The sequence below is a fragment of the Pogona vitticeps genome, chromosome 4, assembly GCF_051106095.1.
Source record: "Pogona vitticeps strain Pit_001003342236 chromosome 4, PviZW2.1, whole genome shotgun sequence".
NCBI classification, from domain to species: Eukaryota; Metazoa; Chordata; class Lepidosauria; order Squamata; family Agamidae; genus Pogona; species Pogona vitticeps.
Genome location: NC_135786.1, coordinates 89,849,979 through 89,871,929, shown reverse-complemented (window position 1 = coordinate 89,871,929; position 21,951 = coordinate 89,849,979). Strand labels below are relative to the sequence as shown.

Here is a 21,951-nt window from a genome sequence, read left to right as displayed (position 1 = left end):
CATACAGTATAGACTGCCCTTTTTCTGTGTTGAGATAATGGCAACCTTGCACTAACACTGGGTATCAGTGGAAGGGGCTCACAGCCTAAAGAGGCTGTTGTCTGCCTCTAATTTGATTGGCCAAGTTTTTCCCACTTCTGACATTGAGGACAGCCCCTCTGCACTGTTTACCAGGGAATCCTACTATTCTATTGATTTGTTCTTTCGTTTTCCCCGACTATGCACTAAGAAGCAGGCCTCCAGTTTCTCTTAATGCTAGGAGACTCCATTTTTACCTCTTTTTTTCTCCTACTGTAAACACAAGCTGATAGCAGTGAATAAAATACTTCTTTTCTACTTAAAAGATGCATTTAGAGTGGGGTGGTTGTGGGGAGGCTACAGGAACAACTAGATTTGTGCAACCAGGGAGAGAGGTGAGCAAAGCTCTACTCTTTGCATATTTCTGTTTTTTCTGCACTATGCTTTGCTAACAAAAAGAGCAATCAAAACTCCCAGAAACTATATTTTACTTAAAAAAACCAAAAGAAAAAACATATAGGTTATGGGTCCAGGTTGAGTAGCTTGATTCAAAGAGATAACTAACCAATATTTTAGGGATTTAATGCTTTCTACCTATTGTGTTTCTTTTTTCTCTCTCCCTTTCCCAAATAAATCACACATTAGCTAGAAAAAAAGTTCTTTTCCTTTTTATAGGTCTCCCTCACCCACCCCATTAGCAATCAAACTTACTCAGAAATACAAGGATAGCTTTGGATCAGAATACAATTCCAAAGCTGCCAATTTTTTTCCAATGGAAGACCAGGCTGCAAATTAACTTACAAGCCTCACAAGCCTATGACTCCACTGAAAATGAGGAAAGAGAAGCCAGGTTTACCTGGAGAAAGATTAATTCCATAGCAAAAACAATGATCACTGAGAGCTCTACGGATCAACAACAGCTTCTGTATGTAAATGACTTCAAAAGTGAGAATGATACATTGCATGCTTCAGAGCAGTGGTTCCAATTTAGGGTCCCAAGCAACATTTCATCTAAGCTGTGTGACAGCTCTGCATTGGTGTGATGCAGCCAAGCCAATGTTGCTGCCCATTTGCATCCGGTCGTGGTGAAAAGTCTCCATGCTCACAGAGTGGAGTTACCACTCAATGCTATGAAAAATTAGAGGGAACATTGGTCCCAAGATGTTCTTGGACTACAACTTCCAGAAATCCTGGCCAGCACAGCTAGTGGTGAAGGTTTCTGGGAGTCCAATAACATCTTGGGGGACATGTTTGCGAACCACTGCTTTAGAGACATCTTAATTGTATGCTATCAAGCTGCTTCCAACACATGGCAACCCTAACAGGGTTTATGAGTTATGTAACATGTTCAAGAAGTGGGTGCCTTCACCATCCCCAGTGAGCTTCTGTAGCCAAGTAGGGATTTCCTGAGTCATAGCTCAACACTTAATGTACTATACTCAGGGCTTGAAATATACACTCGTCCACTTGTCTGTGACAAGTGAAAAATGCTGCTGGACAAGCCTCTCTCTCTCTCTCTAATTCTGCAGTCCTCCCCTCCCCCTCCCATTACAAAAGGAAAACTGCCCTCTTCTTCTGAGAAGAGAGTTTGAGCGGCACATAGAGATATAGCTCTGCAGGAGAATGTAGAGTAGTCCCATGCTAGAGAATATAGATTCCCTGCTCCCAATTTCAACCAAATGAGGACACATTCTGGGCTGGGAGGGAACCATGGCTCCTTAAGGGGCTGGGCACTTTTGCTTTCAGTTTTATTTTTGCTGGAGACATTCAAAAGAAAGGCATTCAAAACACAAGCTTCATGACCCCACAGGCACGCAGGTAATAAAGCAACCCAAGTCTGAGGATATATATCAGTGATTCCTGTGTACGTAATACAATTTATTTTGGATTTGTACGCATTGTTATGTAGAAATAAAACTGAACAAGTGCCTAGTTTAAATTTGTTAACATAAATTGCAAGGCTATAGTCCAGTCATGCTGACTGGTGAAATTTTTGACTGACTGGCGAGACATTCTAAAATGTTTCAAGCCCTGATTATAATATACATATATTCTATCCTCTTTCAAAATCTACCATAGGATACTAACAAATGATTACCCAGCCTTTTCCTTTCCCGTTAGAACAAGGCTCTGCCTCCAGTGATACTTCATCTATTGTTCCACCTTCTTCTGGCCATGTTATAATACTGAAGTCACTTCGCAGTGACAGAAAAACACATAACCAGCATATTAGGCATGTAATTATTTCCCTTTATCTCTGTGAAACATGCTTAATACACCTCATTAATGGATCCTGGTACTATCACAGCTGCAACCTCACCACAAAAGGAATTGGCATTTAGACCTCAAAGGAATTTTATGATTCTTGATTAATGACAACTTATTTTCAGTAGTATAAGTACAAAGTCATGTCATTTCACCCAACTTCAAGAGGAAAGGTTGACACCAAAGCATGTGATCCATTGAACTGAAATGCTGACCATGCATTCAGCATTTCAAACTATCCAGGGAACATTCTAGAAATCTGCAAATACACTATATTCTGAACAACAGGTTTACATTTTACATTTTTAAACAATATTTTTAAACTATGTACAGTGGTGCCTCGCTAGACAATGATAATCCATTCCACTGAAATCGCTGTTCAGCGAAATCATTGTCTAGTGAAAAGCATTTCCCCACTGGAATGCATTGAAACCTGTTTAATGCGTTCCAATGGGGAAGAATTGTCGTTGTCTAGCGAAAATCGGCCATAGGAAAGCTGCTTTGCAAACCACCGATCAGCTGTTTAAATAGCTGTCTTGCGAAGCTTAGGTCCCAAAAACACCCATTTTGCGAATGCAGAGGGAGCTGTCAAAATCGTTAGCGAAAAAACTGGCATGTGGAGTAACTGTCTAGCGAGGTACCACTGTATGTTCTTGAACACTACATATGCCTTAAAGCATAGCTTGAGCAATTGGAAGCAATCTGGGAAGGTGCAGGGAGATTGTTACGTTATGTGCCATCCAACTTACAATGACCCTAACAGGGCTTTCAAGGCAGGTGAGGTATTTAACGAGTGGTTTCATCAGTTCCACTACCCCAGTGGGTTTCCACGGTTGAGCAGGGATTCAAACTAAACCTCCTGAGTTCAGGTCAGTTCCACTCACTTACTTCTAGACACAATACAGTAAGGACAATATTCAATATCTAATCAATACTCAAACCATTAAGCCATAGTAACTAAAACACTGAAACACAGGGAAGCCTCTCAATGTGTAGGAAGTCTAGCAAACCTTTCACAAATTTCTCTTGGTAATGCCCTTATTAAAAGTAGACATATTTGATTTTAGAAAGTATGAAACCTTTATCAAGATATTCACTCAGTGAAAGTAAATGTGAAAGATGTTCAGTAAAAGTGAACATCTGAATACTGCTACAATTAGGTACTGAAGTGCTGCTGTTTTTTAAATTCAGATATTAATCTGTTCTACAAAAAAAGAGAGACAATCTTATTTGGATTACACAAATAAAACTGACACCACCTGATAAATGTACTGGATATTTAGTTCACTTCCAGAAACAGAAGAGTTCCTTCAATCCATGGAAAGTGCCAAATGAAGAAAGAGAGGGAGGTTGTGATTTAGTCTCCATTCATCTCAGCAGCACATGGAGTCAATGCTATGCTTTTCCTGAGGTTCCCTCAAACTTTTGGAACAGATTTTCAGTCATGAAAGAGGAACAAAGGATTAAAATTGCCTTCTATCTATCCCAGCAATAGGACTGTTCTGAAAACAGACCTCTGTTAAGGAGATATTCTGGCCAATGCGCTGTCTGGGATCCAAACCATAGGACAGTATTCAGATATTCTTAATGAGGCTTTCAACAGTCTGTGCTGTGAATGCAAGAAAACTTCTCTATTAATACTCATTCACAATCTCTGTGCTTATCTGAAGTATTCACACTTTTAAAAATTTAATTAAGTATACTAAGTCCTAACATAAAAGACAGAAGACGAGAAATCTAGTTGATCAATTTTTTTCTAAAGGTTGGTAACTGTTCAGCCACAAGACTGAAAAGACAAATACCATGTTGGGGCTACAATTCAGCCTACCAAACAAACAAACTTTGCTATCAAAGAAAACATGTCTCCATTAAAGGAGATTACAGAGCTCTACACGGGCAACAGTTCAAGAATGCTACAGTAGTCAGGCATGTTTGATTTACACTACTCCTACTTTTCCAGGGATGTTTCTAACTTTAGACCAGATCAAAAGCCAACATGACTTTTAAAATATCAGTTAATTCTATAAGAAGCTCGTCCTGAATTAAAATTAGTTCTATAAATACATAAATCATATATCTACCTCTTGTTCCATTATTCATATTATCCTTATTTTAGTTATTTAGCATTATAATTCATTTTGAAACAGATTGTTTAATGCCACCTTTAAAACCACTTGATATTTTTTTAAAAAATAACACCCTCAGCTTTAAATGTTGTTGGGGGGGGGGTTTGAACAATTCATCTTTCATTATTTTTGTTGCCTTTATAAAGTAACAGATTAGCACCTTCCCTTGTTTCTGTTAGACTAATAGCTTTCAACCTTTTAGAGCCATTAACCTGTCTTTAATCAAACATGAAACATGGGACCAAATGTTAGGACTAGTTTAAAGGTGACAATTCAAACTTTCAAACTGATGTTTAATAGGAAAAAAACCCACATCTTGTTCTGTATACTGTACTCCTCCTTCCATTCTCATACTTTCATGGTTTACTAATTCAAAGTTTCCTACTTCATTTGGACTAGAAAACTATTGTTTAATCTCTGATTACAAGACAGGATAGGAAACTTTCTGTTTCATATCCAGGTTTGTAGTGAATGATTAAACCACAGTTTCTTGCATTAAGTGTATTCTGGAATGAGACAATCAGAAGAGATGGGGAGGTTAACATTCTAATCTTTATTCTCAATTATGTTTCTATATTTCCTTCTGTTTCTATGTTCCCTTTAAAAATTAAATGTCACAACAACCAACATGAAAACAAAAACAAACAAACAAAAAACCCCAAGTGATGATTTCCATTCAGAAGTGGCACCAATTGCAGTAAGAGCAGGATTCCAGCCACACTCAAATCAAATTCTGTCTTTTTTGTGAGGTCAGCCAGCTTCCCTGTCTATGGTCTTCTGTTGTTTTTGGTACAGGCTCAGAGCAACTTACTCCCTCAAAGCTGTAATTCATGGATATCTAGAAAAAAAACCTTCACTGTTGCAGTGAATGCCAACATCCTAATTCAGAGGTTTGAGACTACCATCCTACAGTAGTCTCTTGAATCCCATCTGTCCAAAATCCACTGCCACACCAAGCCATATAATCAGTGTGAGTGCACTTCAGAAATTAAACTGAATGCAGCACAACTAACGTCTTATGTAAAATGAAAAGTGTAAAATGTTAAACAAAGCAGAAACAGACAATGCACCGTTTGTCTAATATCTCTGGATACACAGACAGAAGTTTCTAAATATTTATTGTATTTTCAGTCTCAAATTCCTTGACATGTTTTAAGACTCCAGATGATAACCATGCCCTTGGAATTTTTCCATCCTTGACTTTAAAGACAACCAACATGCAAGTAAACTTCTACATAGCCTGAGGTGGACTCAAGTGCGAATCAGAGAGATTTTGCCTTCCTTGATTGCTGTTTAAATCATGCAGATGGGGTAAAGACTTCTCAGTACTTGCTTTAACTTGGAATGCCATATATACTACCAGCAAATGTTTGGGAGGACCATATTATCAGGTGACAGGACTCATAATCACAACCAATCACAGGTGAAGACCCAAGTATTCCAATGTCCTGCTCTTACCTCCCTCTCGAGGTTTCCCTTCAGCTGAGAAGAGCCACAGAAGATCTCTATAATTCTCTCCAGTTGCTTTAAGACTGGCCCCTTACATAGGTTTTACAGTGACACATGTTGCCTCCATTGTAAAAGCTAGAAAGCCTTCTCATTCTTGCTGCTTTAGGCTTCTTATTAAGTTTCCCAAGAGACACAGCTACAGCTCTTCCCAATATGAGTCCCAGTTACTCTCCTTATAACAGGTAAGATTTGCAGATGGTTAGAAGCCAAAGAAAGAACCAATTGAGACATCCACCATATACTGGTAACAGCACACTTTTGGCATAGTGAATCTTGGAACTGTACACGACTTGCTCCTCACAGTGAGAGAGAATTAGGGTATTTTATGCTGTGATCCCATGCTTGTGGAATTCTATACCAACTAAAATACATGCTGTTGTTGTTTAGTCGTTTAGTCGTTTCCAACTCTTTGTGACCCCATGGACCAGGCCATCCTGTCTTCCACTGCCTCCCGGAGCTGGGCCAAATTCATGTTGGTCGCTTCAGTGACACTGTCCAACCATCTCATCCTCTGTCGTCCCCTTCTCCTCTTGCCTTCACACTTTCCTAACATCAGGGTCTTTTCCAGGGAGTCTTCTCTTCTCATGAGATGGCCAAAGTATTGGAGCCTCAGCTTCAGGATCTGTCCTTCCAGTGAGCACTCAGGCTTGATTTCCTTTAGAATGGATAGGTTTGTTCTCCTTGCAGTCCAGGGGACTCTCAAGAGTCTCCTCCAGCACCACAATTCAAAAGCATCAATTCTTCGGTGGTCAGCCTTCTTTATGGTCCAACTCTCACTTCCGTACATCACTACAGGAAAAACCATAGCTTTGACTATTAGAACTTTTGTTGGCAAGGTGATCTCTCTGCTTTTCAAGATGCTGTCGAGGTTTGTCATCGCTTTCCTCCCAAGAAGAAGGCATCTTTTAATTTCGGGGCTGCTGTCACCATCTGCAGTGATCATGGAGCCAAGAAAGTGAAATCTGTCACTACCTCCATATCTTCCCCTTCTATTTCCCAGGACGTGATGGGACCAGTGGCCATAATCTTAGTTTGCTGAGCTTCAGACCGTTTTTTGCGCTCTCCTCTTTCACCCTCATTACAAGGTTCCTTAATTCCTCCTCAATTTCTGCCATCAGAGTGGTATCATCTGCATATCTGAGGTTGTTATTTCTTCCGGTAATCTTAATTCCGTCTTGGGATTCCTCCAGTCCGGCCTTTCGCATGATGTATTCTGCATATAAGTTAAATAAGCAGGGGGACAATATACAGCCTTGTCGTACTCCTTTCCCAATTTTGAACCAATCAGCATTTCCGTATCCAGTTCTAACTGTTGCTTCCTGTCCCACGTATAGGTTTCTCAGGAGATAGATAAGGTGGTCAGGCACTCCCATTTCTTTAAGGACTTGCCATAGTTTGTTGTGGTCGACACAGTCAAAGGCTTTTGCATAGTCAATGAAGCAGAAGTAAATGTTTTTCTGGAAATCTCTGGCTTTCTCCATAATCCAGCGCATGTTAGCAATTTGGTCTCGAGTTCCTCTGCCCCTTCGAAATCCGGCTTGCACTTCTGGGAGTTCTCGGTCTAAAATACATATGATCCATCAATTCTGGCCTTCAAATGGGCTTTGAAGACTCTTTGTTTTGAGCCATCATCCTAGACATTTAGAATTATTCTTTGTGCAGGTTATACAATAGTTTTTAAATAGTTTTAATGTTATTGTGTTTGGCTGTCATTGTTGCTCTTGTTATTCTTGCTGCACTTCACTTTTTTATGGAATTTTGATTTATTTTGATTTCAATGATGTGACATATTGCTATCATATTTTTAAAAGCTGCGATAGGTTAAAAGACATTTATATGTACAGTGGTGCCTCGCAAGACGATGTTAATTTGTTCCGCGAAAATCGTTGTCTTACGAAAAGCAAAAAGCAAAGCAAAGCATGCTGCTTATATACCACCCCATAGTGGTTCAAGCACTCTCTGAGCGGTTTACAAGTTAATTATGAAGGCTACACATTGCCCCCCCCAGCAAGCTGGGTACTCATTTTACCGACCTCTGAAGGATAGAAGGCTGAGTCAACCTTGAGCCGCTACCTGGGATTGAACCCCAGGTTGTGAGCACAGTTTTGGCTACAGTACAGCGGTTTAACCACTGCACCACGAGGCTTCTGATGACATCGTCTTGCAAAAATAAAAGCCCATTGAAATGCGCTGAAACCGGTTCAATACGTTCCAATGGGCTGAAAACTCACCGTCCAGCGAAGATCCTCCATAGGGGCGGCCATTTTCGCTGCCTGTAAAGCAGGGAATCCGTCACTAAACACAGCGGGGAGCCATTTTAATTACACAGCTTCCATTTTGAAACCGCCGATCAGCTGTTAGAAAAACATTGTTTTGCAAAGAATCGGTTCCTGAAGCAGGGAACCGATCATCGCAAAGCGAAAAAACCTATTTAGACCATGGTTTTGCAATCACAAAAATGTTGTCGTGAAGCGGTTTCGTCATTTAACGAGGCAATCGTTAAGTGAGGCACCACTGTATTATCAATTCAATAAAGAAATAATAGCTACATGTGATTGGGGAATATGAATCTGTGTGCAATTTTCTGTGACCCTATCCTCAGAACGTAAAGAACAGAGTAAACTAACAGATACACTGCACAAATCCTTTCCCCACAAACCATATTTTTCCATGAATAAGACTATACTTTTGTCTAAAATCTTTAGACTAAAAATTGAGGGTCTTATACACAGAAGTAAGCTGAGGAGAGAAATAACCAAGTGGAGGGGAAAGCAAGGATCAAAGTGATCCTGCAGGGCTTTGATTCCTGTTTTCCCCTCCACTTGTTAAGCCTTAGCAAAAGGAAAGCAGGGATCAAAGTGCTGCAAAATGGCTTTGATCCTTGCTTTCCCCTCTCCTTACTAACTCCCATGGGGCTTAGCAAAAGGAGAGGGAAATGCTCAAAGCAATCCCATTGCTGTATGAAGGGGAAAGGGATCAAAACGATCATGCAGTCGTGGGATAGCTTTGATCCCTTTCCCCCTACACTTGCTAAGCCCCACTTAGATTTCTTAATTTTGGGTTAGAAAAGTGGGTGTGTGTGTCTTATACATGGAGGTGTCTTATACACGGAAAAATACTGTAGTTATTTTTGGTCTTGTCACCCTATTCACATGCTGTATCAAGAAACAAATACTTAAATTAGCCCACAGGTTCCCTATATCAGACTATGTGGTCCCTCTTTTTTGGGGGGGGATTTATATACCGCCCCATAGCGCTACAAGCACTCTCCGGGCGGTTTACAATTTAATTATACAGGCTACACATTGCCCCCCCAGCAAGCTGGGTACTCATTTTACCGACCTCGGAAGGATAGAAGGCTGAGTCAGCCTTGAGCCGGCTACCTGGGATTTGAACCCCAGGTCGTGAGCACAGTTTTAGCTGCAGTACAGCATTTTAACCACTGCGCCACGAGGCTCTTTTAGTGTTGGATGGCATCTACTACTAGCCGTAGCTACCACAGCCAATGAAGAAGGACTGTGGCAATCCAACATTTGTAAGGCCACTGGTCCCCCTTAAAATCCTACGCTGAATCGAATGGCTAGTCTTAATTAGAGCAAACCCAATGAATGGATGTGACTTGTAAGTCAACACTTAACTCTCAAAAACAAAAGGGCATATTCTAGTTAGGACTAACAAATGAATTTAACCCATAATGTATAACTACACTGTAACCATGTCAAATCACAAATTTATAACCTCTTCCAAGCTGCTTGAAATGTATTGGAATTCCTCCCTTTTCATTTATCAAATCATGAGGCTTATAATCCTAAATATCAGCAATTGTATGTTTCAAGTCTTCTTGCTCCTCCAAGGTCACAATGGCATGGTCCAGATTTTTTAAAAAGCATGTGCAGCCCTTGGGCTCATGGGTTTTCCCTTTCTTCTTCTCTGACATCACAAAGACACTGGATGCTTCAATTTCCATTTTATATTGACTACAATTTAACACGTGTCTGAATCTTAACTGTGGTTGGATGGAATAAAATAACTGTATCAATGCTGGTTTGCTTCAACAATTCACAGTTCAGATTAACCACAAGTCTACCAGATTCAGATACTGCAACTACTGTATTATTAATCTAAAATTGAACAAAAAAATTCACGCAACTCTTCCAGCACACCAACAAGAGGGAAGGAGGCAGGGGGTACTATGAACTTTCCTGTACATTCAAATTAAACTTTTTGTTAAGCTACATGAGTTTCTTCTGTTTAAAAAAAAAAAATGCAAACTCGAATTTTCTAAATAAATATTGAAATGCAAACTATTTATTTATTTATTTATTTATTGGATTTCTATCCCGCCCATCTAGACCAAAGGTCTACTCTGGGCTGTTTACAAATTTAAAAACAATAAAACCAAAAACATATATTATAGGTCCAAATGAAGAAGTATAAGAAATTAAGACATGGCAGGAGGGAAAGCCTGCCCAGATAGCCAGGTTTTAAGTTTATTCTTGAAAACACCCTGAGAGGGAGCCAGGCGGATCTCCACTGGCAAGCTGTTCCAAAGGCGAGGGGCCAATGCCGAGAAGGCCCTATTCCTTGTCCTGTCCCTCTGGACCTCCCTCCTTCTGTGATCCCTGTAGATCACAAAAAACACAAGCTCTGACTACCTACTACCACATGAAGCAGAAGGTCTCTTATCTCAAAAGTGAACAGCAAGAAAGGCACTGTTGATTTGCTTTCAGCTCCTCACTTCTACTTGCTTTCACAAAGCAAGCAGCTAATACATAAAGGAAAAAATATGTTAGGAAAAATTAAGAGGAAAAAGGGGGGGAAGTAAAATATTGTAACACTCTAAGGACTAACTATTCCCAGTGTGGTGTAGTAACTAAAGTGAAGGACTAGGACTCTCGAGAACAGGGTTCAAATCCTCACTTGGCCATAGAAACTCACTAGGGGAGTGGAACTGGTAAAACCACTCCTTAAGTATCTTACTTACCTTGAAAGCCTTATTAGGGTTGCTATAAGTCAGTTCCAACTGGATTGCAAGCAGAATGAACAGAGCGCGCACACACAAGACTAACATATGTGTTTCAGTGTGAGCTTTTGGGGATTAAAAACCATTTATGCAGACAGGAGGAGTGCAAATATATGAATATATTTATACCATGGTGGTAAGTCCAAATGTAAATACATATAGCAGATACTGGGATGGCCAATGTTGGTTTTTAAACTAGGGAAATGTACTGTAAGTATCAAAAGATAATAATGGCAAAGGGGTCTTGTTAGAACAGGATTATGCAGAAGGCCAGATTAGAAGTTTTTTCAGCCAGAGTTAGCCTGTAAATTGGTCAGACCCAGGCTAAGATGAAAACTGGAATATATATGAGTCCCAAGACCAGCTGTCAGCCAAACACTTGTCCCTTCAGCTACAAAAAGTCAGTTTACTTTCTTTTAATGATGGAATAAGTAGCAGCAGCAACAGAAGTAGACAGATTTTACGTACCCTCATTAAACGTATTCTGACTGAACTGTAATTGATTTAGTTCAACCATTGACTCAAAATGTTACGTTCATTTCTTTTCCATTTTATCATTTTATTTATCCCTTATTTATTAATATGAAATTGTAGAATGCAAGAAGTGTGATTGGGTTCTTTTGAATGTTGTGGCAGTTCCTCTGTTTTGGCGGGAAGAAGGGATGGAGACTTTTTCAAACTATTCTCAATTTCAACTTTATTAATTTGTGGGGTTCCAACCGTAACACCAATAGGATCAAAACATGACAGATCTGGCATCTGTCCATAACTTGACAACATTGATTGTTCCTGCATGCGGGGATGATTCACTGCTGGGCTGGACCAAACCACTCTCGATCCGTAATCTTGCGTAGGGGAGCACTCTGCATCACGCAAACCGTTCCACAGCATGGGTGATGTGCCTAATTGCCATCCTTCAGTGGGGTATTGTAGGTTGAATCTGGGCGTATCACTTTCCTCCCATGACCTTGCCCCCATGGAAAGACAATGACTGTCCATTTTTTTTATCTGGATCAGGCAGCAAGTCTCCAACTCTTAGATTTGGAAAATCTTTCAAAAGATCCTGCGCTTTCTCATATTCTAAGTCTCATATTCTTTTCCTTCTCCACTTCAGCTTTATTCTCCTTTCCCTCTTTTTCCAGTCTACTCCCGAACCTCCTCTCTACCCCTTTCTTTAATATCCTCCTCCCACATAGAGTTTCAGCTCCTCCCCTTTGTTTTCTTCTTCCTCTACCAAGCAAACCTCTACACTCCTTTTCTGATCTACTAAGGTTCTTCCTGCCTCTCCTATATCATCCTTACTGACTCCTCTTTCCTCTTTTGATGGTTCTATCGGTAAGGACGGCTCAGGCTCAGTTGCCTCCTGCTTTCCTTCACAAGAGGTCATGGGGCTACACAGACTAGTCCTATTCCATCACCTATGGGCAAAATACTTTCTTGTCATCAGTGCACTTAGACGGGGATGGTCTCTCCATTGATACTAACTACATGACTAGATGACCTGTATATAAATTAGATTCTGTTTGGATCATGATTCCACTGCATGCAGGGGTGCTCCATGTGTGTATGCCACATGCTTTCCAAAGATGCAAACAGATCTTTTTGCCACCATTCTTGGTTAAAAAAAGTGTGTATGTAGACACATAGCACTGCAACCTCTCCTTTATATACAGTATATGTTTAACCAGGGTGGGGGTGAAGGATTACTCAATAATAATATACACAGGGTGAAAATATCTGGAAGGATAGAACTGTGGGAAACTTTCAAGGGGCATGTGACAGATGCAGGAAAGGACACAAAACTAGGATAAAATGAAATGAATTGCATAGTCTGAAGGCTGAAAGAGGTAAAGAATTTTGGCAGTAGTTTCATATACAGGCAGAATATTTTACAGATTATTAATCTAAAATTCAAGCCCATGTCTTGGAGTTAATAACACTGCCAAAAACAAAAGAAAAACAAAACCACTCTTCCCTTTCCTTTAGGCCACTTAATTACAATAAACAACACAGTGAAAGTTGAGTCATGAAAAACAATCAGTTCTTTATATGAGTTAAAACTATGGATAGGAAATATAGATCGATCTGCAAAAGTGAGGTAAGAAATCCCTTTGTTTCATTTACTGGTACAGCAAAGCTAAATTCAGCATGCCATTTCCTTTATAAGTGCCTATTCAGAAATCAATTCTCTTCCATTTCATCTCTCTTCCATAAGATCCATTTGTCAAGCATCTTCCACCCCATACCACTCTGGCCGATTTCAGAGAGCTCCTCTGGAATTCATACAGAGAAAATTCCCAACTGGCTCCTAGAAATGCACTGTGAACTGCTTTGCACTAAATCACTGTTTAGTGTTAGGAGGACAAATAAGTCTTGGACTTGCATGCTCTCCCTCCCACATGGCCACAAGACGAATTTTCAAACTTTCACTCCCATTTTTTATTAACTCTATCATGTCGTATCGTTCCAAACCATTCTGACTTTGGTCTGGTGGCTAGTTTTCTTTCTCATGATCCTCCGGGACTGCATAGAAAACCCAAAATAGCAATAAACAAACAAAAAGAATGGACCTAGTATGGGCAGGCTATTTTCAGTTTATATATATATGTAAAACAGTACAGGGGTCCCCGTTTCATTTTAAACAGTTGCAATTCACTCCTTTTTTAAGGAAAAATTTGCAAGGGACTGTAGTGGGCCAACACCAGCAAACTGGCAAGATGCCAGGGGGCCCAAAGCCAACATATGTATAGCACCTTGTTAAATGACTGCAGCATGTTTTTTTCTTGAACTCGCATAAACATCCAAGAGGATTCTGGCCACTATGCAAGCTTCCTGTTCCATTACAACTAAAGTGATGGGCACAATGAGCCCCTTCCTGTATACGTAACTATTGGAATGTACACTGAAAATGAGTCCTCCAAAAGGCGTAAAGCATCCCTTTTCTCCATCATCAAGCCTCAGCTTCCTGTATTTTTTTAAATCATCAATAACAAGGAAGAATACAGATGTTCTTATCTTTAAGATTAGTTTTAAATTCTCTAACATCAATTTTATTCCCTTTTAAAATTGCAATAAAATAATAATACTTCACAGAATTACTGTAGTCTTTTCCCTTTCTTGGCCAGTACAAGAAAGCTATTTCAAAATCCCAAGAGTCAAGTTCAATTTTTAGAAGCATATGTATGGCAAGGGTTTTGTTTCATTTTTCCACACAATCCTGACTTTGCTTTTTCTTATTATTTTTACTACTTATACATTCTGGAATGAAAATGTGTAAAATACATAACATATTCCACTTTGCAACACCATATGTTACCAAGAAAACTGGCAGTTTTCACACCAAATATTTTGACTTTTTCCATAGGAGGAAAAAAAACTGCTACAAAACTATGAAAGAAATACCAACTACAAAAATAGCTGTTATATGTCATAAAACTGATATTAAATATCAGCTTTAAATATTGGATTATACCAGCAGTTATATCCGTTTGAGGAATCTAATGCTACCATGATAATTGAGATGGTTGGACAGTGTCATCGAAGCAACCAACATGAATTTGGCCCAGCTCCGGGAGGCAGTGGAAGACAGGAGGGCCTGGTGTGCTCTGGTCCATGGGGTCACGAAGAGTCGGACACGACTAAACGGCTAAACAACAACAACTATAGGGTGTTCTGTAACCATATGAATAACATCCTACACAGGTTTAAAATATGCTGACAATTTACAAAGGACCATAATGTTTCTTCACAGCCTATGGCAGTGTTTACACTCGAATTTTCAAGGCTAGGCCTTGCCCTCCAGTCACTTTGCTATTACACCGTGCATTTAAGAATAAAAGAATACTTGACATCCACCTATTATATACCTTATTTGACAGCTAGTGGTAAATATACAACTATGTTCATAACTATAGCAGCACTATTTCCATTCAAGAGCCTCTTTTAATTTCATTTGGATGTCGCACAAATGACTTTTAAAATACTGGTTTCTATTGTAAAAATGGATGTGTTCAGTGGCTCCAAGCGTTTGTAAACAATATATATTATACAGTTTCACAAAAATGATGTTTCCTAAACCAGTGTTTTGCTTAGAACAGAAAACCAGGATCCCTACACATTCACTGAATGCCAAAGCTTAATTCTGGATATACACTGCTAGTTTATGGCACTTAGAGATGATACTACCACAACATACAATAGCTTCATTACACTTTGGCTGTAAAAGGATCATGCACCTTAAGGCCTGTACAGGGACTAGGGAGAAGCAAGTGGAATGTGATCTATGCTTTTCAAAAGCTACCAAAATAACCACCCCATCGAGAACTGGCCATGCCCAGCCCACTGACTTGATTTTAACCCTGCAAAGAACCACCATTGAAAGATTAGCCCTGAAAATGAGATAAGACACCAAACCTGAAAAAAGAGATAAGACATGAAAGGGATGTAAGAAGGAAATGACTCCTATCTTTTTCACCACAGATACTAGACATTCCTCTTTCCTTGAGGATTTAACGTAACTTGGTATGTGTTCAACAGGGTCTTCCCCCCACCCAACAAAAAAAAAAAACAAACACCCTAAAAACAATGGTCAGGATAAGAAACAATAGAGGCAGGCACCAAGAAGAAAACAAGTGCCATTCCTCGGCGCAAAGTTTTAACTCTAGGGCACATTTCCACTCTTTCCATCAGGAGCTTCCCTTACAGCCAAGCCGAAGCTGGGAAGGCACCGCGAGGGAGACGGGACTTCGCCCGGCAACTTTTACTTTCAGTTAACGAAACCGGGAGCAGGAAGGGTGGAAGAGGAAAACTCCGGAGGTCCAACCCACCCCCGCCAGGGTTTAATCCCAAAAGAGAGAGAGAGAGAGAGAGAGGCGGCTCCAAGCAAAGAAGATTAAACTCGAGGGCAGAGTGTGCGCCAACCAAGCGAGGAAGGGGGCCTGGAGGGGGGCAGCTCCACCTCTGCGAGCGGGGAGGCCAGAAGCTGAGAGAAAGAGGGGAGGGCAGAGGAGGGGGGAAGGGGCTCTGGGAAGGGAAGGGACGGGAAGGAAGGAAGGAAAGAAACGGCCGCCTGACTATTACCATGATTACCTGCTCCAGGTCAGTGAGGAAGATCTCCCTCTCCGCCGCGTTGGACGCCATTGCTGCTGGGTCTGGACTCCGCACCTGGGCGCCGCCGCCGGCACTGGGAAGGCGGGACTGGGCCAAGGCGGCGGCGGCGGTGAAGGGCGGGGGGGGGCCTCGCTCCCTCCCTCCCTCTTGTTCTCACGGCTACAGGGTTTGGGGTGGGGGGTGGGCGACAGAGGCAGCGCAGGGGGTGTGAACCCCCTCTCCTCACATTCACATGAGGGGAAGGTTTCACGTCGGGACGGACCGACGGGCGTCGCGCTGGCTGACTGGCTCCCGCCCACCGCCTGTCCTTTCCCCTCCCACCCCGCCAAAACCTTCGCGGGTGCCTCCGCCTCTTTCTCGGCTCCGGCACCAACTCCGCCTTCGCCGCCGCTCCTTGTCGCACTCTTTGAGGGTCACCCTGTCGCAAAAGCGGCTCCTGCTTTGCGGCTGCCGGCACGTGACTGCTGAGAGGCGAGGGCGGGGGGGAGAGAGAAAAGGGGAGCTTGGAACGTGAGACTTGCCTTCCATGCGCCTGGAGGCGGCGGGGTCGGGGAAGGTGAGCGCGCACCGCCAGCCTCACCTTGTCCCGGTTGGGAGTGTGCGCTTGGAGGAGATGGTTGTTGTTTAATTGTGTCCGACACTTCGTCACCCCGTGGACCAGAGCACGCCAGGTCCTCCTGTCTTCCACTGCCTCCCAGAGTTCGGTCAAATTCATGTTGGTAGCTTCGGTGACACTGTCCATCCATCTCGTCCTCTGTCGTCCCCTTCTCCTCTTGCCTTCCCTCTTTCCCAACATCAGGGTCTTTTCCAGGGAGTCTTCTCTTCTCACGAGATGGCCAAAGTACTGGAGCCTCAGCTTCACGATCTGTCCTTCCAGGGAGCACTCAGGCTTGATTTCCTTCAGAATGGCTCAAGAGTCTCCTCCAGCACCACAATTCAAAAGCATCAATTCTTCGGTGGTCAGCCTTCTTTATGGTCCAGTTCTCACTTCCATAGATTGCTACTGGAAAAACCATAACTGACTATGCGCACCTTTGTTGGCAAGGTGACGTCTTTGTTTTTAAAGATGCTGTCTAGGTTTGTCATTGCTTTCCTTCCAAGAAGCAGGCGTCTTTTAATTTCGGGGCTGCTGTCTCCATCTGCAGTGATCATGGAGCCCAAGAAAGTAAAATCTGTCACTGCCTCCATATCTTCCCCTTCTATTTGCCAGGAGGTGATGGGGCCAGTGGCCTTGATCTTAGTTTTTGTGTTTGTGTTAAGCTTCAGACCATTTTTGCTCTCTCCTCTTGCACCCTCATTAAGAGGTTCTTTAATTCATCCTCAGTTTCTGCCATCAGAGTGGTATCATCTGCCTGACTGAGGTTTTTGATATGACTTCCACTGTGTATTCATAAGGGATTTGTTTAGATGATACCTGATTAGCCCAGTGGTTTTTCCTACTTTATTCAGTTTAACCTTGAATTTTGCTATAAGAAGCTGATGATCAGAGGCACAATCAGCTCCAGGTCTTGTTTTTGCTGACTACAGAGCTTCTCTGTCTTTAGCTGCCGAGAATATAATCAATCTGATTTCGGTATTGCCCATCTGGTGATGCCCATGTGTAGAGTCGCCTCTTGTGTAGTTGGAAAAGAGTGTTTGTGATAACCAGCTTGTTCTCTTGACAAAACTCTATTAGCCTTTGCCCTGCTTTGTTTTGAACTCCAAGGCCAAACTTTCCTGTTGTTCCTTTTATCTCTTGTCTCCCTATATTTAGCATTCCAGTCCCCTGTAATGAGAAGAACATCTTTCTTTGGTGTCAGTTCTAGAAGATGTTGTAAATCTTCAGAGAATTGGTCAATTTCATCCTCTTCAACATCAGTGGAAGGTGCATAAACATGGATTACTGTGATGTTGAAAGGTCTGTCTTGGATTCGTATTGAAATCATTCTATGATTTTTGAGATTGTATCCCAGTGCAGCTTTTCCCACTCTTTTGTTGACTATGAGGGCTACTCCATTTCTTCTGTAGGATTCTTGCCCACAGTAGTAGATACGATAATCATCTGAATTGAATTCTCCCATTCCCATCCATTTTAGTTCATTGATGCCCAGGATGTCAATGTTTATTCTTGCCATCTCCTGTTTGACCACATACATCTTGCCAAGATTCATAGATCTTACATTCCAGGTTCCTATGCAGCATTTTTCTTTGCAGCATCAGACTTTCCTTTCACTTCCAGGTGCGTCCATAGCTGAGCATCCTTTCGGCTTTGGCCAGACCATTTCATTAGCTCTTGAGCTACTTGTATGTGTCCTCCACTCTTCCTCAGTAGAATGCTGGATGCCTTCTGACCTGAGGGTCTCATCTTGCAGCGTCATATCTTTTAGCCTTTTGTTTCTGTCCATTGAGGGTTTTTTGACAAAGATACTAGAGTGGCTTGCCAGTTCCTGCTCCAGGTGGATCATGTTTAGTCAGAACTCTCCACTGTGACCTGTCAGTCTTGGGTGTCCCTGCACGGCATAGCCCATAGCTTTTCTGAATTACTCAAGCCCCTTCACCACAACAAGGCAGCAATCTGTGAAGGGGTTGAAGGAGATAGGAGAGCATTTGAGCAGGCTCTCATCCAGCTGTCCTTGAACCAAACCTACTACTTTAAAATCTTGGAAAATATATAGCCATGGTTCTTGTTCGTTTCTATTTCCTTATCTCATATATTTTAAATTAGTATTTATTTTGTAATGCAGTCCTAACTATCTCTAGTCAGAAATATGCAAAGAGTACAGTGGGCTCTTGACTTGAGAACTTAATCCGTATTGGAAGGCGGTTCTCAAGTCAAAAAGTTCTCAGGTCAAATCTGCATTTCCCATAGGAATGCATTGAAAACCATTTGATCCGTATCTGCTCTTTTCCGTCCATAGAAACTAATGGGAAGCTGCTATTCCGCCTTCGACCACTAGAGGGGGATATTTTGTTTCTTTTTTTCTTAGGTCAAGAAAGGTTCAGGGAAGGCAGGGAAAATACAGTCCAGGCAGTACCAGGCAGTCTGAAGACTCCCAATCCACTCTCTAAACGCTGGGAGGAGTGAGGAAGCAGACAGGCAACCTTTTCACTGGCCAACAGTTAACTGAAAGTTCAAATTTTGCACTCTCCCTGCCTCCCACGTGGGTTTTTTTTCAGTTTGTAACTCAAATCTAAGTATGTAAGTCAAGTCAATATTTTCCTATGAGAGTGGTTCTTAAGTCAAAATGTTCTTAACTCGGGCTGTTCTTAAGTCAAGACCCCACTGTACATTGGATTTGTTAGGACTGCTCTAGACCAAGCCAACAGCAAAAGCTTGCTCCCATGTCCATGTCCTTCTTGCTTAAAGTGGGGAGTTTACCCTGTAAATCTTTAAAAGTGTTGAGTTCAATGCAGGGAGAGTAGCATTGCCTTCTGGGTTACTGCTTCTCTATCTTTGGCCTCCCAGATGCCTTGGAGTTCAATCTGCCAGATGTCCCAGCCTGCTTGGCCAGTGGTTAAGGATTCTGGGAATCCCAACAAATACCTGGTAAACCAAAAACCGAGAATCACTGCTCAAGATTTCATGAGCTGAAATCATCAAGGCTTTCAGGATAATCACCTGCACCTTGAATGTTGCCTAGAAATGATTTAAAAGCTACTACAGCAGCTGCAATTGCAAAAAAAGAGGTTTTTTACATGCCTGGAGTTGGAGGACTTTGATCACACCTCCTTAAATTTATCCAGCAGATTTTCATCAAGGGCAGATGCCTCTTTTTTTTCTGAGCAGAAGTACATAGTTCAATCACCTTTATGGTTTCAGAATAAATAAAAAAGATCACCAGCAGCATATGCCATGCCAAGATCCACTCACCCGCCACCATGTTAATTTTATATGCTTCCTTTTGAATTTAAACAGCTATTTGGAGAAGAAGGGTGATCTTAGGTATTCTGTTGGAGCCTCCCTAGACAGAAACATATCTACAAACAAGATTGTCTAATTATGCTCAGATGTAAATTTGTCTTACTAACTAAGGCACTGGGGGATATTTATACCACACTATTTCTGTTATTTTCGGTGGATTTGTTTGGCTGTAGTAACTGTAGATTGTTACCCTTCCATCCCCCTGTACCAACCAACACAATACTAGATTATGTTATGAGATGAGATTAAAATCCAGAATACTCTGGATCATTGGAGGAAAGCTCCTCACCCGTTTTGAATTGTTAAGTGGAAAATATTAGATTTGGAAAAGAAAGGTTGCTTTGACACGGTAATGCTTAAAAAAAAAGGAAAGCAGCAATAAACAACATTTTATCTATTAAAGAAGGAAATTCAACCTTACCTTTAGATAAATCAAGTGTTTGTTCCTTCTCAGGGTCCCTTGATCCCAAAGATTCCATTCTGCAGCTTTCACTCCCATGGTTTTCCTCAGGAGCTGACAGTGTTCTAGAGCCAGAGTTTAAAACCAGTCAGTTGGAGCATGCTCACTAGGTGTGGAAAACAGGGTGGAGGAGTATTGACTCAGCACCGTATTTTTTCCCCTCAGACTTTTTTATATTTTTACTTCATTTAACTTCATTTAAGGGAAGTCTGAGGCATATGTTGGTATGGAGCTATTTTAAGAGGAAGCTATTTTCTGTGAAGATCTGAGTTTTTATTAACTTCCCACAAGGGACGTGGACGTTAAAGCTGTTCTTTAATGCACTTTGAAATCGAACTAGAAAGGAATAGCTAAAAGTTATAAAATGGAGGTTGTTGGAAAAAAATAATAAGTAAATTTTGGCTATAAAAGAGGGATTTGAAATATGAAATTGATGTCTTAAGCTGCGTGGGGAGTTTCTTCAAAATCAAGCAAGCTTTTTAGCATTTTAAGAAAAGTGTTTACAAATCAGGGCAGTAGGCAAAATTCTGGCAGAGCTGAGCCAGTGGAAATTTGGCACTGGGACCAGTCCAGCCAGAGAGCTCTGATAGGTTGGAACACAGCAGCAGTCCTAATGAAACTTGTTTTGGTGAGGTAGAGGATGTAGAGGAAGGCACAGCTTCAGCTATAGCACGGAAGATTGCAAAACAAAGGGTGTTTTGAATTACATGCAATACGTACAACTGTGCTTCAGACTTTGGATTAAACCCTTTAGCTTGCTTATTTAGTTTTTAGACATTTTTACATGAGGTTTTTCTGTTGCAATAATTTACTCAGGCACTTGGTAACCTTCCAAAATTTAATACACATGTGTGCATGTATGTAGATAGGGGGAAGAGGACGATCTCTTCTGCTTCATGAACCATGGCTTCATGAACCAGTCTTTCACCCCTAAGTTCTTAGCAGGAGTGTTCCAATATTGTGCCTTTGAAAAAGTATTTTGCTCAAGCCCACCCCCAGTTTGTATTACTTTATTGTCAGTGTCAGGATGCTGGCTTTGTTTCGAGTCTCTGGCCAATGAGGTCAACATCCTGCCTAGCTCCAGCAAGCTGATGACCATAGCCTGGACGATGTCTCTTCCTGTGAGGATTATTGCCTGGTAACATGGAGGAAACATCAACCTGCGATCCTTACCTGCAGCTGTTCTGAGGGAGGAGTTAAACAAAACAATCCAGGACTATTTTAAAGCAAAGATAGAACTTTCTATCCCCAAACAAGAATTGATACAGCCAACTTCTTGGAATGCAAATTCCAGAACTCCCTCCAGCCAGGATTCTGGGATCAATACTGTAGTCCGAAAAGTAGCTTTTCCCAACTGTATGTGGACCCATCTGCTCCTTAGTGACATAAGCCATATTAAAGTTAAGTAATAGATATAGTACGTGAGAAGACAGGTAGCTGGAAATATGTATAATGCACCCAATTGCTTTGGGCAGTTGCTCAGGAAAAGGGTGATACAATACAGTCACAGATAGCTTTATCCTACAGAGGACTGCTGTAC

At 41.4% G+C, this 21,951-nt stretch overlaps 1 protein-coding gene across 2 annotated transcripts in view; it reads right to left on the bottom strand.

Moving 5' to 3' along the window:
• Nucleotides 1–20,976, bottom strand: part of PKN2 (protein kinase N2) — a 72,816-nt gene extending 51,840 nt beyond the window's left edge. Inside the window, exon 1 of one of the 2 annotated variants that reach the window (XM_020794567.3) lies at nt 20,373–20,976. In XM_020794567.3, coding sequence (XP_020650226.3) covers nt 20,373–20,450 — 78 coding nt within the window. In that variant the 5' untranslated portion in view covers nt 20,451–20,976. Of the gene's footprint in view, nt 1–16,029; nt 16,220–20,372 lie in introns of those variants that run through there. The other variant, XM_020794569.3, reaches the window with a different exon arrangement.
• Nucleotides 20,977–21,951: the final 975 nt, after the last annotated feature.